The 26,799-nt window shown below is 44.2% G+C and overlaps 1 protein-coding gene across 3 annotated transcripts in view; it reads left to right on the top strand.

Annotated features, from left to right (window-relative positions):
• The window catches only part of TMEM240 (transmembrane protein 240), a 470,363-nt gene that overhangs the window by 365,508 nt on the left and 78,056 nt on the right, over window positions 1-26,799 (top strand). For all 3 annotated transcript variants that reach the window (XM_069610132.1, XM_069610130.1, XM_069610131.1), the window contains exon 3: window positions 18,961-19,169. In XM_069610132.1, coding sequence (XP_069466233.1) covers window positions 18,961-19,169 — 209 coding nt within the window. The remainder of the gene's footprint in view (window positions 1-18,960; window positions 19,170-26,799) is intronic.

Below are 26,799 nucleotides of genomic sequence, written 5' to 3'. Positions count from 1 at the left end.
AAAGAAGGCGATTTGTTTAGCAGTGTGGGGGATTCTGGACACATTAGAAATCTCTTTCTCTGCACCTGAAGAGCACCTGGGAACACCCCACTTGAAGTTTAAACTGAAACAGCTGTAAGAGACTAACCCATCTCAACTGTAGGTCAAGAAGAGCTAGGGCGTTCACGTGCCCCCCTTGATCCCATGTTTAGCTTAGCTTAACTTCGGGCTTGAAAATTCTGTTTAATAAGTTGACTTGGGCGTCGGAATGGATGGCGCACGACATATTTCGTATTTGGCATAAATGACCTTGGGGACTAAGAACAATGCAACTTTTGATGAAAGTATCTTGGTCATTTGTTACCATCTGTTCTTATTATAACCCTTCCTTTGATTTTTTTATGTACACGCAGACCTCGAAGTTGGTAGGGGGACATTATACTTTGATTCACCACAATCTCCAGTCAGGCTGCACCACAATGTTCAATCTAAGAAGTTACACCTCTCCAGACTTGGCCGAGAGAGGCTGCTTAAGGCAAAATCCCGAGCGACTGTACCATGGCAACCCCTGGCTATAAATTCATCTCACTCAATGTGCAAGGGTTGAATTCCCCCCGAAACGTAAAGCCCTCCTCCACGGACTAAAATCCTTAGACGCATCATTTCTGTTTCTCCAAGAGACCCATTTACAACCGGCCGATGAATTCCGCCTTAATGATAAGCTCTATCCCACCAAATTCTTAGCTTCAAGCCGGCTGAAGAAGCGAGGGGTTGCCATCCTGGTGCGCAAGGGGATTTCATTTAAAACACAGGGAGTGGTCCGAGATGAGGAAGGGAGATTCTTGCTGATCAACGCCATACTAGATGGCCGTAAAAAGTCACATTGGTCTCCATCTATGCCCCTAATACTGACCAAAACCAATTCTTCTTGAAGGTGTCAAAAGCCTTATTTGATCATGCTGAGGGGGAAGTGATTTTAGGGGAGGATTTCAATGCTGTGGTCAACCCCTTAGTCGATAAAACATTACCGCCAACAGCAAATGATGGGAACAATTTTGAGGCCCTCACCTCCTTGCTGAAAGATCACTCCTTGATTGAGGTATGGAGTTACTGCCACCAAGAAGAAAGGAATTACACATATTTATCAGCGGTTCACAGGGGATTCTCAAGGCTAGACATTTTTTTCATATCTGATTCGCTGATCCATAATGTACTGGAAGTGGATATACTTCCCGAAGCACTAGCAGATCATTCCCCGGTCCCACTGGCCATAACCCCCCTCCGATCGGTCCCTCCTACGAAACCTTCTTGGAGGCTAAATGACTTCCTGTTAGATGACCCATTGATCCGCGCCCACATTAGAGAAACTATGGAATCATACTTCAGCGAGAATGACACGGGTGATATGACTGGGGCACGATTTTGGATGCGAGCAAAGCGGTACTCAGGGGCCATTTAATAGAACAGGCAGCACAACGAGGGAGAACTAGGAGATTGTTGAGAGAGCAATTACAAGGGGAAGCACTCAGACTTGAAGAAGCGCACAGGAAGAAGCCCTCCCGGCGTTCACTAAGGAACCTGAGGATGGCAAAAAAGGCGCTTGAAGCGCATCATATGGGGAGGGCGGCCTATGGTATGATGCGCACCAAACAATTCTTTTACACAAAAGGAAACAAAGCTAACAAATTACTGGCGACCAAACCAGGTAAACAAACTAAACAAAACAGAATAGATTTCCTGCGAGATAAATCAGGCAAAGGCACATACTCTGAGGAGGGCAAATGCGCATTATAGAAGAATTTTTCAGGGAACATGCGAGCCCACATAAGGCAGATCCGCAGTCCGTCAAAGAGTTTATATCCAAGGCAGACCTTCCCTGGCTGCCACAATCCTCATTAAAATCTCTAGAAGCCCCAATATCGGCGGAGGAAGTCACTTTTCGCCATCAAAGGCCTCCCTATTGGCAAAGCTCTAGGCCCAGACGGATTCACAAACAAGTTTAACAAAACATTCACAAAGGAACTCACGCCGCACCTCACAAAACTGTTCAACACCCTATGGGAAATGGGGTCTGTTACACAATCCATGGCTGAATCAAACACAACCCTACTCCTGAAACCCGGAAAAGACCCAGCAGATTGTGCTTCCTCCGGCCCATAGCTTTGCTCAATACCAATGCCAAGTTGTTTAGTAAAATTATAGTACAGCACTTGTGGGAAACATTACCTACACTAATGGACAGGGACCAGACGGGATTTATTCAGGGACGATCGGCCCATGATAACATTCGCAGAGCAATAGATCCAATAGCTCTAGCCCCCTCCAAACCAGGTCCCCTTTCTTTGCTATCCCTAGACGCCCACCGTGCCTTCAACATCATGTCATGGGACTACCAGCACCTGGTCCTGAAGGGTTTTGGCTTCGGCCCACATTTCTCTAAATTGGTCCTGATCCCCCCTACTCAAATACGAGTCAACGCCCACTGGACACCACAAATACCCCTTGGTAGAGGTACGAGGCAGGGGTGCCCCCTATCGCCTTTGGTCTTTGCTCTAGCAATGGAACCTTTAGCCCAACACATCCGCCTTCACCCTGAAATTCAAGGGTTCGAGGTGGGAGACCAGAAGCACAAAGTAGCGCTATACGCGGACGATGTGCTCTGTTTCCTGAGAGAGGCTCAGACCTCGGTCCCTCCGCTCATGACCCTGCTGGGAAGTTTTGCACAGATCGCGGGCTTCACAATAAATATGGCCAAATCAAAGGGTATGAATCTCTCTGAAACACCAGAGGCGCTAAATGTCCTACAGAACACCTTTTCTCTTAGTTGGGCAAACTCCAAAATAACATACCTTGGGGGTGCACTTAACTCCAACATATTCTGGACTGGTGAGAGCTAATATCCCTTCCCTGATAAAAGACGCGAAGGATTCGCTATGAAAATGGGCCCCTCAGGAGATATCTTGGCTGGGGCGTGTTACAGCCATCAAAATGACCTTACTACCCCAACTTCTTTACACATTTCAAGCGCTCCCAGTCCACATCCTGGATCAAGACTTACACAACTTGCAGAAAGAGATATGCCGATTTATCTGGTAGGGTAAAACACCCAGAATTCAGTGCATGATTCTCACCAGAAGCAGGCAGCTAGGAGGCCTGGGGCTCTCCTCTATCTTAAGATATTATCGAGCAATTCAAATTACCCCCATCCTGAGCTGGGCAATTCAGGATGATCCCCCCAAATGGCAAGACATTGAACAGTTGTTCGCCGGGGCTCCTCTCTCCCACCTCCCCTTTCTACCGCGGGTAGCACGGGGTTCCCAGAGGCCCCTTCTCCCAACTACGAGTTCCATGCTCTGATGCTGGGACAGGCAGACAACCCTAAGAGGAATCGCCCCAGGTCTGGTCCCTCTAACCCCGATTACGCAGAACCTAATGTTCACCCCAGGGCTCCAACCTAGATAATACCAAAACTGGTCGGGAGTGGGGACCCTGAGACTACAGGAGCTGTATGTCGATAATGACCCCTTAACTTTCATCCAGTGTAAGGAACAATTCAACCTCCCAGAAACTGAGAGATTTAGATACATACAACTCAGACACTGGGTCACCAATCCGACTGTAAAAAAGGCGGCCACCATCATCCCACGAGCCTAGAAATAACTGTCGTGGAAGGACAACGCTCACACAAAGTGGCAACCTGCTACCGCCTGTTAGAAAATGCCCCAGAGGAAGAAAAACTTTCATACATGCTAGCATGGGAGAGCGAGCTAGGGAGAGAGATAGCTCCAGAATCGTGGCTGAGAATCTGGGCCAGAGCACATAGGTCTTCTAGATGCACAATTATTAGGGAGTGCACATTTAAGATATGTTATTGATGGTATTTCACGCCGCGGAGGCTGCATGCAATGAATGTAGATTACCCTGATGTTTGCGGGGCAAAGGGGGATCTGGGGCACATGTGGTGGCATTGTCCGATCATTCAATCCTTTTGGTTAGAGATCAGGTCCAAAATTAAGGACATCTGTGGTACTCTTCTCCCTATGGACCCACTAATAATGGTGCTGGGTGACACCCCAGATGATGGATCCTACCCACAATCTGGTCCCAAAGCGCGGCTAATCACACAACTACTAATGGCGGCCCGCCTCATGTGCGCTCGATTCTGGAAAGAACTGGAGGGTCCCCACATCGCGCACTGGTGGGTGAAAGTCTGGGATATTCTGGGAATAGAGAAACTAACGGCTGCAATGGAAAACCGAACGGACACATTTCAGAACATCTGGGGTCCATTCCTAGACCATGTGGAGGAAAAAGAACACATGTTCTTCCAACCCAGACTGGTTAAATACCTCCTTCAACCCTGAACAGCTTGGGAATAAGGGAATTACCTACTGACTTGAAATCAAAATAAGGGGACCCTGCGGTACACTGGGGGCAATACCCGGAACTAATGGTGAGTCTGATGAAGGGGGTAATTTTAACTGAATCTAATGGTGACTCTGGTGAAGGTGGTAATTTAACGGAATGTGTTTTTTTTTTCTTTTTCTTCTTTCTTCCCCTCTCTAACTAAGTACGCTACGGAACACAAAGCTGTAATACTATACCCCAAAGGATACCTATGAAATACACTCACTAATAAGAACTATAAAGATGTTAAAATGAAATGGTAATGCATTGTCATAAATTAATTGAAGTTGGGAGCACAGTGACAAATGCTGAATTTTATGAACTTTATGAATTGCAGTAGTTGATTCTATGGACAGGCGCCAGTGGGGCGACCGACAGTTGTTTTGTTTTAATCAACCAATATTGCCACTGACTTGGTTTATTAATGAATTCAATGTTTATTGATGTTTCAATAAAAAAAGATTTTGACAAAAAAAAAAGAAATGCCCCCCTCGAGCATGTTTGTGCAAACTGCCCTAAGGTCTATCACTAAACATGGCAGCTTCTGCATAGAAATGTCTTTCTGGTTGATTTCCGGAGAACGTACCCCATACTTAGTGTGCAAGAACACATTGGGCCGTTCCTTTTGGTCTCTTGCATTAGCCACAAATGAAGGGCCTGCTAACCATACCTCTGCCCATGGCTTGGACTTCACTTTTCATGAAGCCCATGAGCATCAGGGCATCTGCTGCTTCCTTCAACAGCCAGGGGGCTGAGCCCCCACATTACTATGCGTGTCTCCTCCTAACCTTCTTATACACACCTCACACATAGACATGGAGGGCGTCCGGGGGTCGTTGCTAGTTCAGCCATTGCTAACTTACGGGGTTGGGGGAGCAGTGTCCCCTATGCATTGGGGAAACACTGTAATCTCAGAATATCTTAGATTTGAAATGAGAAAGTGTGTCTGCAATTTCATTTTTTCAGGCCAACACAAATCTAGCTCTAAAACAGATGTGTAGTTGCAAGTAACTCGCGGTGAAAGCTCCACCCAGTGGTAGCATGTATGGGCACCTGGCCGACTGATAGTTTAGGACGTGCACTTTTGACTAGCTGTCTGGCCAGAACACTGTACTCGTGTTGGTAAATGAAGCCCCTAATCTCCTCTTCTGCCATTTGTTAAACAGCTGGAGGAAGTGTTAAGGTTGCTTCCAAACTCTTTCTTTACCCTTCCAGCACTCCAAAGTTTTCTAAAAATGGCTCTAAGTCTCAAAAGCATATTTTAAAAGTTCAAATGACTTGCCACTTACCCTTCAGCGCTGTCCACATGGACAACCCACTCAATGTCTCCAATAGCTCACACCACTCGCGCATATCTTTTTTAATACCTTTGCAAAGTGTGTTGTAATGGCATTTGCACTTAAGAAAATTATCTTCCCAGAAGAAGTTGCAAAATTAAGTTGTCCAATGAGTGACTTCATGTTGCACCGGCGTGACCTTCTGACCTAGAAGACAGCATCTACTCGCTACCCTGGGTGAGGCATCCTTTTTAGCTTCTATGCCCAAAAATAATAGGTATGTGACTGGCCCTTCGCACGTGGCGGTGTCAGCAGCTGGTGGCCTCCTATTCTCTAACACATGCGAGAACATGTGTCCATCAGAATGTTGCTTGCCTCTGACCTAGGAAGTCCTCTTGACCCCTCCAGTGCCTCTTTCCGTCCCATGTCTTCATTCAAGGAAAGACCTGAGGTTTCAAGTATTGCGCCTGATTTGACACACCCCATAGGTAAACATTTGTCATTATTAAATTGTTATTTTCCGTAAATCCCATACATGGGGGCCTCTCTTGGAGCATTGGCCAGAAGGCTGACTTAACGTCTGCTTTATCTAGGAGAGCCGCTTTCATGTGGCATTATCACGCTTAGTCAGACAGGTATAAGTCATAGAACATGTATTTGTAAGTCACTGTCATACCTCGCTGTCCAGATGATGATGTATTTATTTTTAAGTCACTGGAGATACCTCCCTGTGCAGGTGATGATGTATTTATTTGTAAGTCACTGGACATACCTCCCTGTCCAGGTGATGATGTATTTATTTGTAAGTCACTGGACATACCTCCGTGTCCAGGTGATGGTGTATTTATTTGTAAGTCACCGGACATACCTCCCTGTGCAGGTGATGATGTATGTATTTGTAAGTCACCGGACATACCTCCCTGTCCAGGTGATGATGTATTTATTTGTAAGTCACTGAACATACCTTCCTGTCCAGGTGATGATGTATTTATTTGTAAGTCACTGGACATACCTCCCTGTGCAGGTGATGATGTATTTATTTGTAAGTCAGTGGACATACCTCCCTGTCCAGGTGATGATGTATGTATTTATAAGTCACTGGACATACCTCCCTGTCCAGGTGATGATGTATTTATTTGTAAGTCACTGGACATACCTCCCTGTCCAGTTGATGATGGATTTATTTGTAAGTCACTGAACATACCTCGTTGTCCAGGTGATGATGTATTTATTTTTAAATCACTGGACATACCTCCCTGTGCTGATGATGATGTATTTATTTGTAAGTCACTGACCATACCTCGTTGTCCAGGTGATGATGTATTTATTTGTAAGTCACTGGACATACCTCTGGGTCCAGGTGATGGTGTATTTATTTGTAAGTCACTGGACATACCTCCCTGTGCAGGTGATGATGTTTTTATTTGTAAGTCACTGGACATACCTCCCTGTGCAGGTGATGATGTATTTATTTGTAAGTCACTGGACATACCTCCCTGTGCAGGTGATGATGTATTTATTTGTAAGTCACTGGACATACCTCCATGTGCAGGTGATGATGTTTTTATTTGAAAGTCACTGGACATACCTCCCTGTGCAGGTGATGTTGTATTTATTTGTAAGTCACCGAACATACCTCCCTGTCCAGGTGATGATGTATTTATTTGTAAGTCACTGGACATACCTCCATGTGCAGGTGATGATGTATTTATTTGTAAGTCACTGGACATACCTCCCTGTGCAGGTGATTATGTATGTATTTGTAAGTCACTGGACATACCTCCCTGTCCAGGTGATGATGTATTTATTTGTACGTCACTGAACATACCTTCCTGTCCAGGTGATGATGTATTTATTTGTAAATTACTGGACATACCTCCCTGTGCAGGTGATGATGTATTTATTTGTAAGTCACTGGACATACCTCCCTGCCCAGGTGATGATGTATGTATTTGTAAGTCACTGGACATACCTCCCTGTCCAGGTGATGATGTATTTATTTGTAAATCACTGAACATACCTCGTTGTCCAGGTGATGGTGTATTTATTTTTAAGTCACTGGACATACCTCCCTGTGCAGGTGATGATGTATTTATGTGTAAGTCACTGGACATACCTCCCTGTCCAGGTGATAATGTATTTTTTTTTAAGTCACTGGACATACCTCAGGGTCCAGGTGATGGTGTATTTATTTGTAAGTCACTGGACATACCTCCCTGTGCAGGTGATGATGTATTTATTTGTAAGTCACTGGACATACCTCCCTGTGCAGGTGATGTTGTATTTATTTGTAAGTCACTGAACATACCTCCCTGTCCAGGTGATGATGTATTTATTTGTAAGTCAGAGGACATACCTCCCTGTCCAGGTGATGATATATTTATTTGTAAGTCACTGGACATACCTCCGGGTCCAGGTGATGGTGTATTTATTTGTAAGTCACTGGACATACCTCCCTGTGCAGGTGATGATGTATTTATTTGTAAGTCACTGGACATACCTCCCTGCCCAGGTGATGATGTATGTATTTGTAAGTCACTGGACATACCTCCCTGTCCAGGTGATGATGGATTTATTTGTAAGTCACTGAACATACCTCGTTGTCCAGGTGATGATGTATTTATTTTTAAATCACTGGACATACCTCCCTGTGCTGATGATGATGTATTTATTTGCAAGTCACTGACCATACCTCGTTGTCCAGGTGATGATGTATTTATTTGTAAGTCACTGGACATACCTCTGGGTCCAGGTGATGGTGTATTTATTTGTAAGTCACTGGACATACCTCCCTGTGCAGGTGATGATGTTTTTATTTGTAAGTCACTGGACATACCTCCCTGTGCAGGTGATGATGTATTTATTTGTAAGTCACTGGACATACCTCCCTGTGCAGGTGATGATGTATTTATTTGTAAGTCACTGGACATACCTCCATGTGCAGGTGATTATGTATTTATTTGAAAGTCACTGGACATACCTCCCTGTGCAGGTGATGTTGTATTTATTTGTAAGTCACCAAACATACCTCCCTGTCCAGGTGATGATGTATTTATTTGTAAGTCACTGGACATACCTCCATGTGCAGGTGATGATGTATTTATTTGTAAGTCACTGGACATACCTCCCTGTGCAGGTGATGATGTATGTATTTGTAAGTCACTGGACATACCTCCCTGCCCAGGTGATGATGTATTTATTTGTACGTCACTGAACATACCTTCCTGTCCAGGTGATGATGTATTTATTTGTAAGTTACTGGACATACCTCCCTGTGCAGGTAATGATGTATTTATTTGTAAGTCACTGGACATACCTCCCTGCCCAGGTGATGATGTATTTATTTGTACGTCACTGAACATACCTTCCTGTCCAGGTGATGATGTATTTATTTGTAAGTTACTGGACATACCTCCCTGTGCAGGTAATGATGTATTTATTTGTAAGTCACTGGACATACCTCCCTGCCCAGGTGATGATGTATGTATTTGTAAGTCACTGGACATACCTCCCTGTCCAGGTGATGATGTATTTATTTGTAAGTCACTGAACATACCTCGTTGTCCAGGTGATGATGTACTTATTTGTAAGTCACTGAACATACCTCGTTGTCCAGGTGATGGTGTATTTATTTTTAAGTCACTGGACATACCTCCCTGTGCAGGTGATGATGTATTTATGTGTAAGTCACTGGACATACCTCCGGGTCCAGGTGATGGTGTATTTATTTGTAAGTCACTGGACATACCTCCCTGTGCAGGTGATGATGTATTTATTTGTAAGTCACTGAACATACCTCCCTGTCCAGGTGATGATGTATTTATTTGTAAGTCAGAGGACATACCTCCATGTCCAGGTGATGATGTATTTATTTGTAAGTCACTGGACATACCTCCGGGTCCAGGTGATGGTGTATTTATTTGTAAGTCACTGGACATACCTCCCTGTGCAGGTGATGATGTATTTATTTGTAAGTCACTTGACATACCTCCCTGTCCAGGTGATGATGTATGTATTTGTAAGTCACTGGACATACCTCCCTGTCCAGGTGATGATGTATTTATTTGTAAGTCACTAGACATACCTCCCGGTCCAGGTGATGATGTATTTATTTGTAAGTCACTGGACAAACCTCCCTGTCCAGGTGATGATGTATTTATTTGTAAGTCACTGGACAAACCTCCCTGTCCAGGTGATGATGTATGTATTTGTAAGTCACTAGACATACCTCCCTGTCCAGGTGATGATGCACTTAATCGCCTTCTGGGAAAGGCAAGTGATGAACCAATCCAAAGTCTCCTTTGCCCTTTTTTGGCACCATCCCTAGTGAAGACCCCTGTAATGTATCTAGTTTTGGTGATAGGATAGGGCGCGTCACCTTACTAAGACTGCACTCTTCAGGTATTTTATTTACAAGCTCCTCTGGAATTATTTGTCATTCATCCCTCAAGCATTGGAGACGCTTATGCTTTGGGAAAACGCTTAGACGCCTTCTTCAGTTCATTTACCAGTATTTGGAAGGGCAGTCCAGTGGTCATTTCCCGTCCTAGTTTTCCCTAATGGCAGGTGGTTTATGGTGGTAGTATCTTTTGAATCACTCTTGCAGGTATTCAAGTCCTTAAGTATCCAGCGCTTTTTATCCGTAGACTGTTTATTGGATGACGTGTTCATACTGCACCAATCAACACTATAGTAGCCTTACGTCACTGGTACCTTGTCCAAGAAAATGGCACATTGTGCCTGCCACCAGGGTAACCAGGCGGTAGTCTGTGAAGTTACAAGAATGGAAAGCAGGGCAAAAGGGGACAGCAAGGAAAAGCAGGAATAGGGCATGAATGCACAGAACCAACACACTGGGTAGGTATAAAGGTACTGAGGTAGAAGGACTGTGATTGTATTGAACGGGTAGTGTGTGTGTTTTCAATGGTGGGCAGTGGATCAAAAGAAACAATAAGAACACTTTCTCTAAGGAGTGTTTTCCAGTGATGGTGGTTTCTGTTACCTCGAAAGTAGGACTAGAATTAGTGGGAGCATGACTGTGCATTGGTCCCGACATGTGCTCTGGAAGCCCTTGAAATGTGGAGGCCGAATTGACAGTGATTGTTATGCTGCCGCTCAAAATCCCAGGTATATAATATTTCTATGGCAAGCCAACTGTCAGAGCCACAGATTGGCTGTGTACAAAAGGTAAATGAAAGGAACCGCAATGGGAGAAAGGGAATAGGGAAGAAGGAAGCTTCCTGGAGCTTGTTTTGGGTTGTTCATTCCCACAAAAACTGCACTCGTGGGCTGGGCTGGACTGGATTAAGCTTCAAAGGGGCCCGGAGTGCAGTGATCTGGGGACCCAGGTGACTGAGAGTATCATGCATACTTAGCTCTCCTGTACAAACAGAAAGAATAAGCAATATTGGGCATACACAGAAGCCAGAGTTAAGGTTCCATTCAATGGCAGAGGCAGCTTTTAGAGAGGGTCCACCTCCATTGTGAATCACTCAAGATCATTGGCGGCTGATGATTTTTTACAGCTCCCTCAAGTTAAAGTGAGCAACCATGCATCCCCCAAACCAACATAAGGGGATTCTGGTAGATTTCTGCCCAGACAACAATTTTAAAACCAGGTAAAAAGCCATAAATTGTCTATTTGGTTCTGTAGGGTGAGCAACGTAGTCCCATATTTGAGATTAGGCAGTAGGGAAATGGAGGTTCTGTGTTGCAGGCGAGGCCGTCCAATAAATTATGTCAGCCCCAGAGTTGTATGCATCAGATCCCACATGGCCTGTCCCGAATCCAAGCTCTATTTAGGAGCCGATAACCACCTCCCACTAAGAAGAAGTACGGTATTCTCCAAGGGATTTAGGACCCTTGTGAATAGAGATCATAATCACAGCCTGGAAGCCTGAAATAGTAAATAGAAGAAGTTCCTTCCGCATGCTCGAGGCTCGCAGTGAAGACCACAAACCGCCACTTACCATGAGCGAAATGTCACCATGGAGGTGGCTGTGACTGTGAATATTAGATGTGGCAGGAAAGGGAAACACACCGGTGATGGTGAGAGCATTGATGGAATCATACGGCTGCCATGACAGGACTACCTGATTCCATGATGACGACCTGGCATTTTATATTCTCTAGCTACAGAGCCACAGGCGGCTAATTGACATGTTGTGATCTGTTAGATATACTCGTGGTGGGGGTGGGTCCGAAAACCTCAAAGCAATCCTCATTCTCTCCCTTGCAGAGACTCCAGTAGCCACATTCTCATCTCCATTAACCAGTGGAACAGAGTAGACAAAGGGGCAAGGCGTTGGCGATGGTGTGAGAGTTTGGAGAAGGTCACAGAGTGTGGAGCAGAGTGAAGGCGAGCAGGAGGTTGGAGGAAGATGAAGAGAGGCGTTGGAAGAAGTCATGTTTTGAGGGAAATACACAATGAGTTGGGCCATTACTTCACTGAACTATGTACCACAGAAGGTTATTCGTGAATAACAATCCTACTAAAAGAGGGTGATTAGCTGGCAAAGGTCAAGACAAATGTCACTAACCCAAAGTCATAGCAATGAAACAATGTTGACCAATCGCGCTACACCCAAACTATTTGAGAATACAAGAGCTATATAGATACTTAATTTGCAATTTTCCTCAAAAAATGAATACTCGTTGCTTTCGGTGTTAGATTTGTCATATTTGGGACGCTATAGACGAGTGTTACACTCTACAAAATTTACTGGGAAACTGTTTTATGTAAACAAGGCATGACGTTGACGCAACGTGACTGATGTCACGAACACTTTGACGTCATGCGGTTCTTACACAGGAGCGCGTTACGCAATGGCACAATTGAAATGTGTGAAATGTATAAGATGTGGCTTCATTTACAACAAATTTCAATATCCAAGAGCATCATACTATGGTTCTTACAAAGAATCAAATGAGAATTTGAATTACCAGAGGTTATTATCATTGGAGTGGGCCAATATTTATCTATGGATTGGATGAGGTGTTGTATTATTTAGGTATGTTTGATGGTATAGATGAATTTGCTAGTCACAATATTTTCGGGGAGACATAGCTGTTGTAGGATTCCAATTGAGAATGATGAGAATGACGTGGGATGCAACGTGGCTGACGTCACAAACGTTCTGACATCATGCGGACCATATACAGAAGCGGGTTCCGTAATGGTGGAGCTAGCTGCTATGCGGAACGCCGCAAATCCTTACCAAAAGAAGCATAGGGGCTTAAGAAACCCTTCTGTAAACAAAGTGAGTACTTTGATACAAACAAAAGACTAAGGTTTAAGGAATTAATTCACAATAGGTACCAGGATCAATGGTATCCAAATTGACTGATTGTTTTGCACATGAATTCTTGCAGATAGTTGCGTTTTTGCAAAATCAGGCATTAGTCTTCTCATATATTAATCTGAGGCTAAAGACATGAGGTAAGCCTTGCCATCACCACCATGGGTGTTTTGGTGATGGCAACTTGCCCAATATAGTTGGAGTTATAATAACTCTTTGAAATATGAACAATTATAGGTGATTCAAGCATTGAGATTTGATTGATGATATCGGCATAGTCAACAATTGATCTAATTCCACTTTTACCTGGAGCAAATGTCTGGACAATGGAGTTAAGGTAACTACTCTATAACTAATATGAATATATATTTTGGCCTGTTGGAACATGTAGAGGTCATTTAGACTGTTCATAATCTCAGATGCAGGACGAGATGCCTTTGACGAATTTGCTAAGTACTTTGTGATTAACGAAGACACTGAAGAAACGTGAATTGGGGCGAAGGTGGCATAACCAATGGTAATGATGAGGTTTTCTAGACTTGTTTGACAGTGTTCAGTCAAAATCCAATTTGGCACTAACAGGTGGTGCTAGGGAGTCTAGAAGGACAGGTGAGAGTGCTAACATTTTGGGTATACACATCAACTTGTTCCAAGTAGAACAATATTTTTTGCTAGTGAGTCATCAGTCACTCATTGCTGGCTTTGGTGTATTGGTGGTGGACACGTGAGCACGGGAGTAGAGACTAACACTGCTCAAGTTTGATGTTGGTATCTTAAGTATAGTCACCGATAGGGGCCTTTTTGATTTTACAATGCTGTGTGTTAACTTGTGCAAGTAACACAAGTTATCCATATGCTTTTCTCCCTGTTTCCTGTAACCCGCCTTGGTAACCGTATATAATCAACATTGCAATTTTATATGGATATGTCATTTCACTATGGATCTTTGAAACCGGTGGTAATGTATGTAATGGAATTATCTATATTAATTTAATTAACTATTGTTTGGCCCTCATTACGAGTTCGGCGGTAACCATGCCGCTATTGGCGGCATGGCTGCCGCCGAAATCGCGTCGGGGTCCTGGTCCTCGGAATGAGGATTTACCGGGCCGTTCCGAGTTCGGAAGGCCCGGTAATTCCTCCCTCCAAGGACCCGGACACGGTCCTTCCCCATTCCCATTTCAGCCCCTATAGGGCTGAATGGGAATGGGAGAGGGAGTACACAACGGGCCATTACGAGATGGTTTTCCCAGGCATGCTTACAGTGTCCCGCGAGGGGAACTCGTAATGCATCGGTACGGGGTGAACGGCGCCGTCACCTTTTACGGCGCCGTTCACTGCATACCGCCAGGGTCGTAATGAGGCCCTTTGTATTGCTGTTTATAAATGGGAAGACCTGTTTGTACTAAGTAATGCCATGAAGAAGACCTGAATAGATAGGTTGAAACACGTGTTGGCGACAATTTAGTAAAGAAAATGTGCACAACAAGTATACATTTTTTGGGAAAAATCGCGAATGAAGTATCAATAAAGCTCTTGAATTCTCAATTAGTTTGGGTGCAGCGTGATAGGTCATCATTGTTTTACATGTTAGGAGGCAGACATCAAAAGGAAGGAGATTGAAGTAGAGCAGGCGATGTTAGGAAGGCATAGTAGGAGGCAAAAATCAGGAGGATGGAGGATTTACAGAGTAATGTAAGGAAGGTAGGAAGAAGCTAGCTGAAAGGAGGATAGAAAACAGACAGAGGAAGGAATTGGGGAAGGGAAAGGACAGGAGGAAGGCGAGCAAGAGTGAGAAGAGGAGGGAACGGCAACCAGTGCCAGCTACAGGAGGAGGGTAAAAGATGGTGATGGAGAATAAGGTTCCAAGAATAAACCAAGCATTGGTTGAGCCAGAATGGTCCACAGCTAGAGGAGGAAGACCAGCCATTGGCCCAACGTTCGTTATTGCACTGAATGTTCCTAGGATCCAGACCCTGGAAGCTGGACGAGAATGGTGTACAACCAAGATCAATGGAACTGAGGTACGACAACTCAAGAGACTTGGTTAGAACTCACCGCCTCAGGGATCCAAACATAATGAACTGTGACTTTGCCTTAGAGGTTCTACCTGAGCCAAACATTGTGACCACACGCTGTTCTTGAATGTTACATTAGGTTGACAATCCTTATGGAGACTAGCACAGAACATCGCCTGTGCTAATTCAGTTCTCCTAACCCTCACCTTCTTTTGTGAAGAAGTATCCACAATGTGACCTGTTCTCCAACCTATTCCCTTTGTTGCCCACATTTTGCTGGAAGCATTTGGCCACATAGCATCTGAATGACCCCCTCGTTATGATATAGCAATACATGAAAAATACAATAGATGCACGCTTCACCATCATTGTACAACATATGATGCCTGTGCCTATAATATATCCCAGCTCTGCCCCACACTTTCATGGTAGAGCCCTCAATACGTACCAGAAACGCCAGGTACATGATGCTGATTTCAATAAAATATACCAGCATGGTCCTTGAAAAAACCTTTCAGCTGCTTGTGCACAAATGAATACCAGCATTGCCCCTGTAAACACTTTCTTGATGGAAACCACAGTATATGCTAGCACTGCCAGTGAAAATCACATGTTCATGATACGAGTTTCCAAAATATATGTCAGTATATTTCCATTCTGCCTAGGCCCGCATGTATGTCAGAACTGCCACTGTGAAACACGTTCATGATGGGGCCTACAGTATATGTCAGCATGCCACTGTAAAGCATACTCATGGTTTCTGTGCCTGTGCTTTATGCCAGCATGGGACCAAAACCAAAAAAAAACTTGTTTTCATGTTGCCTGTAAATTATATGGCAGTGTTGCCACTGTAAAATAAGTTCAGGAGGGTGCACGCAATATATGGAAGTTCTTGTAAAGTTCCCCACCAACTATACATGCAAACCTGCCTCACCCCCACACCTCATATACAAACAGATTCACACTGACAGATGTACACACACTCATTATCTCTTGCTTACACGCATGTAAGCACACTCACACAGATGTGCATATTCATAATCTCTTGCACACACACACACAGAAACATACGCACACACCCACACACACACACACACACACAAAATATAGCATGCACAGCACACATGCACCAAAATACTTTTTCCTTTTTTTAAATTGCCTTTCAACGTGGTGACGGTGTCCACTCTCCTTCTGGCTCATCGCCTTTTTGAGGCTGAGATGAAGGCAGTCAGGTGGTGGCATAGAGGCAACAGTTTTGGCATGTGGAGCAGATGGAGCAGGTTTAGGAGAAAGGCGTCAAGGGCGGACACAAGCATTTGAAGTAGTGAGACCAACAGGACATAAGGACACATTTAAAAAAAGGTCTGTTCTCCAGCCTGCAACCAATGTCTGTGTGCCACCTCATCTGTTAGCTCAGGGGTACACACATGACTCACCCCGTCCACAGCCAATGCGCCATGCCATGTACAAGGCCCAGCAGGCAGGGCTTATTTTTGCTTGCAGTTTTCCAGAGTTTTGCATCTCTTTGCAGCACAAATGAACAGTGGTGCAATTGTGAAATTAATCTGCATCCTGAGCGCCCTTTTTGATTAGGGGACTGGTGTAGTTGAACCTTTCACACTGTGGTTAATCAGGCCTTGCTCATTGGAGTATTTACATATTTGAGCTGCTGTACAGAGCCCCAAATTAAACTGCCAACACCTCCCCTTTTACGGGCCTTAAATTGCCTATCTCTTCCTTTCTATTTCCTCAAGTTAAGGGACCAAAATTAAGACTCCATACACTTGCCTATCCACTGCTTCCAACAGTATAGTTGTGTTCACTCTGTCCCAGCGGGCTGCAGGTCATTCTGTTGTTGGCTTGAGATTCTTCATCACCATAACACCAAGAATCACCTCTTTGCCTGTCATGTGACTTTGGTAATGAAAGATATCCTTATGGCCCCTCTTTTCCCGTGACAGCGTACATGAATGTTAGGTCCATGTGCTAGGTCTCAATTGTCCCAGGGAGACTTAATGCCAGAGCCATATTTGCGGGTCCACTCAGACTTTGAATATTCTGATGGATGATGTTTCTTACACCAACCCTGGAGGCAAGTCAAACATGAATAGTCCATTTCAACAATCATCAGTTCCCTTGATGAATAGTCAGCAAGGCTATAAGCTTGAGAAGGCAGACCCAGACAACTTTTGTCTCCTAACCCACTGGAGGTCTACTCTCTCCGTCTCCCTCTTGTCCTTCTTATCAATGTCTAATTAGTCCCCTATTACACTGCCTTCTCTCCCTCTCTCACACCTCCTCCTCTTATTAGTCTTTAGTCATCTTACACCTCCTTTTCCACTTCACCTTGTGTCTACAATCTTTCACCTCGCTCTTCATATCCTCAGCCTGCTTACTGCCTTCTGCTTGACTACCATTCTTGGCAGCTCCTGTTTAAGAGGTTGTGGATGAATTAGCCTGGGGTGCTACCTTAATATTGGCAGTTAGCAAGCAATAGTCTTGAGGGGGTTACCCTGGGTACTCCTACTAAGCTACGATCCTCAAGCATTTTGATTTTTATGCACCTCCCAACTTCTAGGGGGGTCATAGAAACTATTTTCTGATGGCCATTCGGGTATTGCTCCTGGGTTTATATGGTCCCACACGTATTCACTGCCAGCACCATGGACCCATGTCCCTGCCTAATGTGATTTGCCCTCACACCCATCCTAACCCACATCTGCTCACCTACTTTTGCATCCACACCTTATCTTCCGCCGCCTCGCCCGGCTCTACTCACGCCTATCCTACTGTACATCGCATGCTACCTCTATTTATTTTATTTCCTTTTTTTATTTTATTTTATGTCGCTCACCCTATTTTTGAATAAGTTTGGTAAAAAATAAATTTTGAATTAGAGTTTTCCATTTCCTTCAATTGCCCTGCTGGGAACGACTATGAAAGCCCAGAGCCGTGAAGGCACGCAGGCCCACAGCCGACCCTTCCCGCTGCTGTTACTATGACTTTATTCAGAATAGCATCCTGGCCATAGTGCGCTGAGCAGGATGCCAATAGGAAATGATGTGCTTTGGGGTCCAGCCGTCGCCCAACCCGCCCCTACATGGCTGTGATTTTGTTTCATGCAGCTTTGTAATGATTCCACAGTGTAGCCTATGTGGGCCCTCATTCAGAGGTTGCTGGCATAATATTTCTACAGCATGTTTAGGCATCGGAAGAAACATGAATGTGAGAAAAACAGGGCTCAAGTCGAGGGTACACGCTGGTGGACAGAGTCCACCCACTTTTTTCAGAGGGTGGACTCGATCCCCCAGGCTACAATGAGTAACATTGAATGTCATCTTGAAATTTATGAAATAAAGCCAACCTCAGGGATCGAACCTGCAATCGTCAGGAAGGACACTTCATCACTGCACTAAATAACCTGATAAAAAATTACAAACGACTAAAGGGGAAATGTTTCATTTAGGTGCTGCATGTTCTAGGGAAAACATTTGTATTGGCTCTTGGAGTTTAAAACATGGACACCTTTTAACGTTTTTTTAAAAAACTCTATTAGAAGAAAATATCCTCTCTTGGTTTTGTGTTGATTTGATGAAAGGCAAACGCCATTCGTCCTGTTCAATTTGGGCGGTTATGCAAAGCCAATTTAATTAAATGTGCATATTTCACCTTGATATTCTAATTTCTGGCGACGTCACATCCCATTTCGTTTGTTTATGAGTGCCCCCACTTTAATTTTTAGGAGTTGACCCCTGAAGAAAAACCTATTTTCCATCCTGGCCTTAAAAAAATGTCTGTTAAACGTAGAAAAATAAAAGAATTCTGGATGATATATTGTGCATCTTGTGATAGTTACAGGATACTGGCTAACTTGTGGCACAGTCCTCAGAACCCAGTGCTTTTCATCCTTTACATGTGTGCCACGGGACGAAGCCCACTCACCTGCTCTGATACGCATCCCTTGTCTCTCACTCTGACCAGACACCACGTCCACTATGTCATCCCGTACGAAGGCGACCAGTCGGTGGTGGATTCCTCAGAGAACTATTTTGTGACCGACAATGTGACGAAGCAGGAGATCGACTTAATGCTGGGGCTCCTCCTGGGCTTCTGCATAAGCTGGTTCCTGGTCTGGATGGATGGGGTTCTGCACTATGCAGTGCGAGCTTGGCGGACGAGCCGGCGCTATGGTAAGTTATGTTTTTCTCAATTGTGCTACGCTGTGTTACATGCTATGTTGTTATGTGTGTACGTGTGGGTTTTCAACAGGGCACAACTAGCTGAAAAGCAACACTGGGGCCATGTAATGTGGCATATCGGGCACGGAATATTAATGTATGTAAATGATAGCATAACCTCTGCAAACCTCATGAGGAATGTTATGTACCACACCCGGATGATACAGCAATGAAATGTATTGCATTACAATAGTAAATGGGTGTGTGAAACACAGGGTCAAGAGAGAGACTGATGCTGGAACTACAGTCTTGGTCGCTCCGATCAAGCGCAGGGCTGGGCATTTGTTAAGCAGGACATGATGTCACACCCTCACAACCTGTGCATGCAGAGTGCATCAGGAACACAGCTGCACAACAGATCCAGTTGCAGGGTGAAGATGTGTGCCTTTGCACATTACATCCGCTTTTACGGGGTTGGAGGACACTTAAGTTAACATGACTCAGTTTGCTGACCTGCAACGGCCCTATTTATGGTCCCAGATGAAACCTCTGTCAGCACAGGATTGCAATCTCTTAGGTGGTACCTCGAGCCTTGTATACCTATTCTGGATGGGACAGCTGGCATCAGTAGCAGGCTAACAGAGAAATCCTTCAGCAGGACTATTGGGGACCGTGTCCAGGACCACCCTCCGAGCAGTCACTTGTTTTCTCATGCACTTGGCAGAGCTAAATCTTTTGAAGACTGGGTTGACTTGTGGGCCACAGAGGCTGACCTGTAATCATTGTACTTGTTAATTTTCTTTGAAGGCAGGAACAACTCATGCACATCTTTGCTTAACCATATGTAATAGCATAGAATAATTCACAGCTGGGGTAGTCTTCCTAATGGACAGAAAGTAGTTGTTGAGACAGCCCACCCACACCATCCAGCATGGACCAATTGACACGTTCAGAAACTCTCCTATTGCAACTACCTTTGAGTGATTCTTTTATTTTTATTTTACTGCTCACTTACCATCCTCCTGGACCAAAATCATCTTATGTAAATATCATTTCGGATGCAGCTACTATGAGCCTATAATCTAGTAGAAATCTCTTGATTTTAGGTGAATTTAATTAATGGTTTGACAAGACTTCCAATGTGGACGCACTGTTTTTTATTAATAGCATGAATGACCTTGGTTTACAAGCTTTGATCTCAGCTGCTACACATAAATTAAGACACACTCTAGATCAAATATGTGTATCCTTGTCCGAAAGACAACTTCTAAATGTCACTGAGTGTTCATGGACAGACCTAATTTGGCGTCCCTTTCTTGATTAATTTGGAGCTTTGAAGCATCCACACTAATCCAGACACAACCAACCTAGGTCGACGGATGTGGAATAAGCTCTCGAATAGAGGGATTGTTGATTATCTTGAATCAAATCCTAACCCTCTGAATATAGATCTTGATGTCAGTGCTTTCTACAGAAATTTAATAATGGCATACTGGATCTGGTGAATGGATCAGTACCTTTGATGCCACGCCATCCAAAATGTACATTTGTAAGCAGGAAAAAAAGGTTTACATATGAAATTAATGCAATAAGCCATGCCTTAAGTGCTAATTATGATGTGAAAGGTAAACTAGAATTCAGGATACAGCTGAGATCTTATAAGTCTTCCATTGTCAATGTAAAAAAGCTGTATTTCTCTCGTAGAGTAGATAATTCCACAAACATTTCAAAAGAGGTTTCCACCATTTCTGAAAAACTAACAATTCACCAGCTCCGCCTGTACCGCTTGTGGCTACTCAGGACCTGGTAGATTCTCTCTCTGACTTCTATGAAAACAAAATAACTCAGAGATAGTTTTGCTTCAGTTACTATTTCTCCATCCATTTTAGAGACTCTGGAATTTTCTTCTGCCTCTCAGCCATCTGCTCCTTTTACACATTTTAATCTTCTTTCATGGGATGACTTTTCAAAATGCCTTATCAGTGCAAAATCTTCTGATTCACTGTGAGGGGTCAGAGATGCGAGGCAGGCAACCATGTGAATGTTTTTCAAAACATGCAATATTTTATTAACTTAAAAGGTTGGATAAACGTCTCACTATCTCTACCTTGACGAGGATCTCCCTGCCTAAAAATGAACTAAAGGAAAACACTGTAGCAAAAAGGTTTCTGTCCCTCACACTGATATACATACTACTTCATCCTGATAACCTGGGCAAACTCCCATTCCCCAGATTCAGGCAGTTCTTTCTTTAAATGTTCAAAAAGGATAAGAAAATCCTGTGTCATAACAAAACGTTACACTTCAGTTCTAGTTCTAATCCAATTTGACAACAAAGCTCTAATTTGAATTTCAATGATGGTTCACAATTGTTTAACAAAGCTTTCATCTTTCCACTTGCAGTCAAGCTCTTGAGACAGCTTCTTGTCATCAACAGTGAATAGTTCAGAACTTCATTAACTTCAAAACAAATTTCTTTGTCGGGATATGTTGGCACCACTTTAGTTACAGTACCACTTCATCAAAATAAACATCAATTGATAATATTTTAAAATGTAATTATCTTCAAAACAAATGTCTTTATCAGAATATTTTGGCACCACTTTGTCACAAGCTTTACCCCACCACAGTACTTTATGAATTCCCACCTAGTTTACTCTCATGACATGTTCACCACTTCTACAACACTCTGCTCTGGTGTAGTCCTGCCAGAACATAACCAATGGTCACAACGCTCGTGGCCTGGTATACTCTCCTGCCAGCCAAGTCAAACTACTGCAGTTCACTGCACCGGTGTACTCTCCTGCCTGAACAGAACCAATTGGCACAAAGTTCTAGGAACCCGGTATGCATCCTGGCCAGGCCCAACTACTACCTCTGTGTTGTAAAGTGCTTGTCTGAGTCTGCTGTAGCTTGGCATGTGCTTGGTGATGTCATGTGAGTTTCAAGAGGAATGTTGATGTATGAATGAGAGAATGCTGTGCTAAATGTTCTGTTTAGAGTCAGTTGGTCCCTCCCTCCCTGGGTGATGGGTGCCAGTGCTTATGTCTTATACCTGATGTCTTAGTGTCCTGTTAATATGTAACTGGAAAACTGAAAATAAACTTAAGAAGAAGTAACTACAAGCAAGAGTGGAATGCACTTCTTTACATTGGCGACGAGTCTGGGATACTGAAGAACTCTCCTTGAATCCTCATTAGAAGTAAACCAACACTGTCTTATCCAGACCAAACCCAACGGATCTGTCCCGTGCCATACCATGTCCAAAAACATTGCGTTACCACAAATAAAACTTGGTCCCCCGCCTCTCACCATCCCATGACCGGACATCATCTTGCCCAGTTCCCAAACTTCAAAGAACTGTCCCACGCCATACCACGTCCGAACATATCCATTATGCAGGTGACAGAACAACATTGACCAACAGCGCAGTACTCCATTCTCATCCTCATGGCTGCGGTGTAACACAGCCCCATATTGGCTGTCATCATGTACACTGATGCGGCCCAGGCTTCGCAACCAATAGACTTCCTGGTCATGCTGCAGGGTCCTATACTATGACGTTCCTGTTTACGTCGAATCCGACGTTCATCTTTGCCAAAGGAACATGCTCTGAGGAGGCGCTCTGAGGACTTCGCTTACACAGCAGGTACGAGAGCTAGAATGTTTCGGCGTTCGACATCTCTGCCGACTCCCCGAGCAGATCACCTATGACATGACACCATTTGTCCACAGACCTTGGGCAAAAGCTGATCGAGCCTCTCCCAAACGTCACCCGACACCGTACTACGTTCTGCAGCGTAGAGCACAATCACCACTCACTTGCAGTACGTTAGTCCAGGGCACATTACATTTCCTTCTGTTTCAGCTTCACAGCAGATTTGCCATTATTCTCAGCCCAAGTGTTGGCAGTTTGTTCCCTTGGTATTACCTTCACTAGGAGCTACGCCAATGTATATCTGACACCGTTGCTCAGATGGGGAGCATGCTTTGCTCCCTCTCCAGCTTCTAGGACCCAGCTAGCTGCTCTCCACTATACTGCTGGTGGAATAACTTCCCTTACTCCTTCCCAGCCGCTTACAGATCATGGGCAGCCCACTCCTCCTGCAATGGGCACTTCCCAGGAAGCAGCTGGACTCTGATTTCACACCAGATCATGACAGTTTATCCTTCCAGCACTTCACCTCCCCCTCTTCCACCCTGGGTGATGGACCTTACTCCATTTGGGGGCAGTGTTGTCCTTTGTCCTTCCTCCTGCACCCCCTGCAGCAGGTTCTCCAGCTTTCCTTCTGTTTCACTCGTAGGTTCTCCTTTAAAAGACCAGCTCGTCGCCAATGAAATTGAGCAGCTCCCAGCCTTCTTAAGTTGACTTGCTAAGTTTATTACCAGCTTCATAGGTATCTTTACAAGCAGATACTCAGTTACATAAACAGGACAGAAACACTGGCGGCCCATCACACAGGCAAAGGGCTAACCAACTGACCCAGGAGGAACCTTCACCCACACATTCCATCACTCACACGTAAACACTCCACATGACATCACAACATTCCTTATTGCTCAGGCAAGCCACATTCAACACAAAGTACTTCTGTGATAAGGGTCAACTTCAAAGGTTTTAGAAATGTCTTCTGCTTCACACCATTAGATTTGAGAATGTCTTCAAAGAGGACAAGAATCACTTTGGTGCTATTTATTACACCTGAGTATTTGGTACATGCAAGACCTTATATACTTTCTTCCTCCTGAACCTCTTATCAGAAGGGTAGCCCTCGTGCCAATCTTGTTCCTCATTTATATTATTAACCAAATGCTGATAACTCGTTCCCCTCTTCACACTTCATTGGCTTTGGCATTGTGGGTTTAAAGCATTCTCTGTACCTGGGCAATTTTGTTTGAACACACTATTAGGCTCAGTTATTTCCTTTTGGCTTAGGTAACCCTTATTGTTTACTAATTGCATGCAATTGAGCCCTTTTTGGCTTTGGCAATAATGGTTCAAGTTCACTTCTGAACATATTGCCCCTTTGTGTGATTGTCATTTAGGATAACTCACTATGCAACAGTCACCTCCTTCAGATGGTATCCTGCCAGTCTCTTTATGCCAACTACTTTGTTTTCCATCAGATTGGTATGCGTTAAAATCATCAACTTGTTTTAAATGAGTTCAGTATTCCAAAAACAAACTGAATTCAAGCAAAGGGCAGTCAGAGCGCTCTGGGGTCACAGAATAGTGAACTCACTGGGCTTGGCATGCGCATCCGTTTGCCTTGCTGCTTCCAGCTCGTCTGATTTGGCTCTCCTACGTGGACCGGCCTCCTCGCCTGCACGGTTTACCGTGACCAGTGCTGGCTGCTTCCAGAGCCCTTGTGGCTTCTCCAGCAATCTGGTGCTCACCTATCACCTCTGACTGCTTCACAATGGGCAAATTCACAGAAATGTATGCTTCCCGCTGCGCGACCTCTGCAGCGGACACTTCCCCAGCGATCCCTTTCCTCGCCTGCAGCCGCGGAACACTTCACAATGGGAAAAGTCTAAAATAAAGTGTGCTTTCCGCTGCTCGACCTCTGCAGCTGAAATCTCAAGCCCACTCGAAGCTCTCAGGACCGGCATCCGTTTCTCTTGCCACTATGGTCCCGGCATCCTGGCTCTTCCACGATTCCTTCCTCTGCTGCTTTGTGGGGACTCCAATACTTCTCTACCTACTGCTACTACTATTGCTCCCATGCTGCTGCTGCTTCTGCTGCCTAGCCTTCTTCCACCTTGGTCTTATGCCCTGAACCTGAGGGGGCCTTTTATGCCTCTCAGCCATCCTCAGGTGTGGGTCATCAACCTTAATGGGCTGCACTTTGCAAACCTAGGCCCAAGCAGCCCTCTTCTTCATCCCAGTACTCTGGGAATTCTTGGACTTGAAGTCCCCATCACAAAAGAAGATGCGTTTTCTCAATAATAATTTCCCCACCAAGTTCCCTTTTCTCCTTAAGCATATTCCTTAAAGGAGTATCACAAGGGTAAAAAGATATATTTGTTTTCACAGATGATTGAGGTTTTTCCAGTTTCAGATTGGTAGTTTTCAAAGACCTATCTGCATGCTCTTCCTGAGACCCATAGGATTTCCTATTTCTAGGAGTGTTATAATTTTTGTATGAGCTGTTCTCACCCTTAATACATGACCAGTTATACCTATCTTCACTAACATTGTTACCATTACCTCTAGGGAGTACTTGTTCTCTTTTGACAACTTGCATTACATGTACTGGCATTAATGATATTTCCTTCCTAAAAGTAGACAAGTACTGAGTCTTAACCCATGAAGTTATCCTGTTTCCCTGGGCCCCATCTCCTCCCAGGTGATCCTCCCGGCTAACACCGCCCCCAGGGTCAGGATCAGGAAGCGGCTGCCTTTCCTTGGCAACCTGAGACGACTCAGGTGGCCAGGGAAGGTAGGGTTTTCGTGAGGACTCCATAGGATTCCTCACATCACCTAATGATATTTTACCTCCTAAGATTGCTAAATGTATCTTTTCTTCACATTTTCGCACTTCATGGAAAATATCCCCTCTTTGGGAAGAAGCAGTCATGTGTCCCTTGTTAAGAAGCCATCTTTGAGCAATCAGGATTCAAATAGTTTTTGTCCTATTCCTCAAAGATCTTTTTTGGCCAAACAACTGGGACTAGTGGTTCTGGCACAACTCTAGCCATTTGCACTAGATGCTTATCTACTTGATCTATCTACTTGATTCCATGCAGGCAGGTTTTAGACCCCAATATAGAAATTGTTGCCACCCATACTTGACCTTCTGAGGAAAGAAGTAGATGGTGGTGGTGCTCCGATCCGGCTTGATTTATCACCCGCGTTTGATATGATAAATCATAGGATCCTTCTGTAGGTCTACATAATGACTGCATTATAGGCCGGGTGTCAAAATGGATTGAGTCATTTCTTACAAACTGTTCACAGTCAAACTGGATAATGCCACTTTGCTAAAGAAGCCAGTACACTCTGGATATCCGCAGGGGTCTTCTCTTTTGTCCATACTTTTTAATCTACTTATCCCTCTGATCAACATCATTCATAAGCATGGTCCGTTTTTTGTCAACTTTTCTGGAAATAGATCAGATTCAACTGATAAGACTAAAGCATTCTTGCTTGCAATTAAGAACTGGATGGATGTTAATTACCTTTGGATCAAACCTACTAAGATGGAGGTAATGACAGTAATGCAGGTCTTTCCCTTGGTCAACAATTTCTTGCCAGAATCTTTGGGAAAAGGTCCTTAAGCTTCAGCACAGATTAAAATTCTTTGTATGATTTTCAACTATGACCTGTCCCTTTCCCAACAGATTTCTTAAGTAACTAGATCCTCTTTCTTTCAGTTTAGGCACTTTAAGAGAGTCTTACCCTTCTATTCACGTAACCAGAAAATCACTATCATTCACACTTTTGTCACTTTTGCCCATATTCAGGTTAATACTAGAAATATTGGCAGACTGCTGCATGTGCAATATATGGCTGCCAGACTTCTACTCCGATATATTAGGGTTCAAATACATGTGCCTTATTCATGAAATGCTACGTGTTCACCATAAAAATCCATAAGAATTTTCTAGTGGGTAGGGTACACATCTAACATCAATTCAG

This window comes from Ambystoma mexicanum, chromosome 8 (genome assembly GCF_040938575.1).
Source record: "Ambystoma mexicanum isolate Mex_15411 chromosome 8, UKY_AmexF1_1, whole genome shotgun sequence".
Taxonomy (NCBI): Eukaryota; Metazoa; Chordata; class Amphibia; order Caudata; family Ambystomatidae; genus Ambystoma; species Ambystoma mexicanum.
This window is presented reverse-complemented; position numbering and strand designations above follow the sequence as displayed.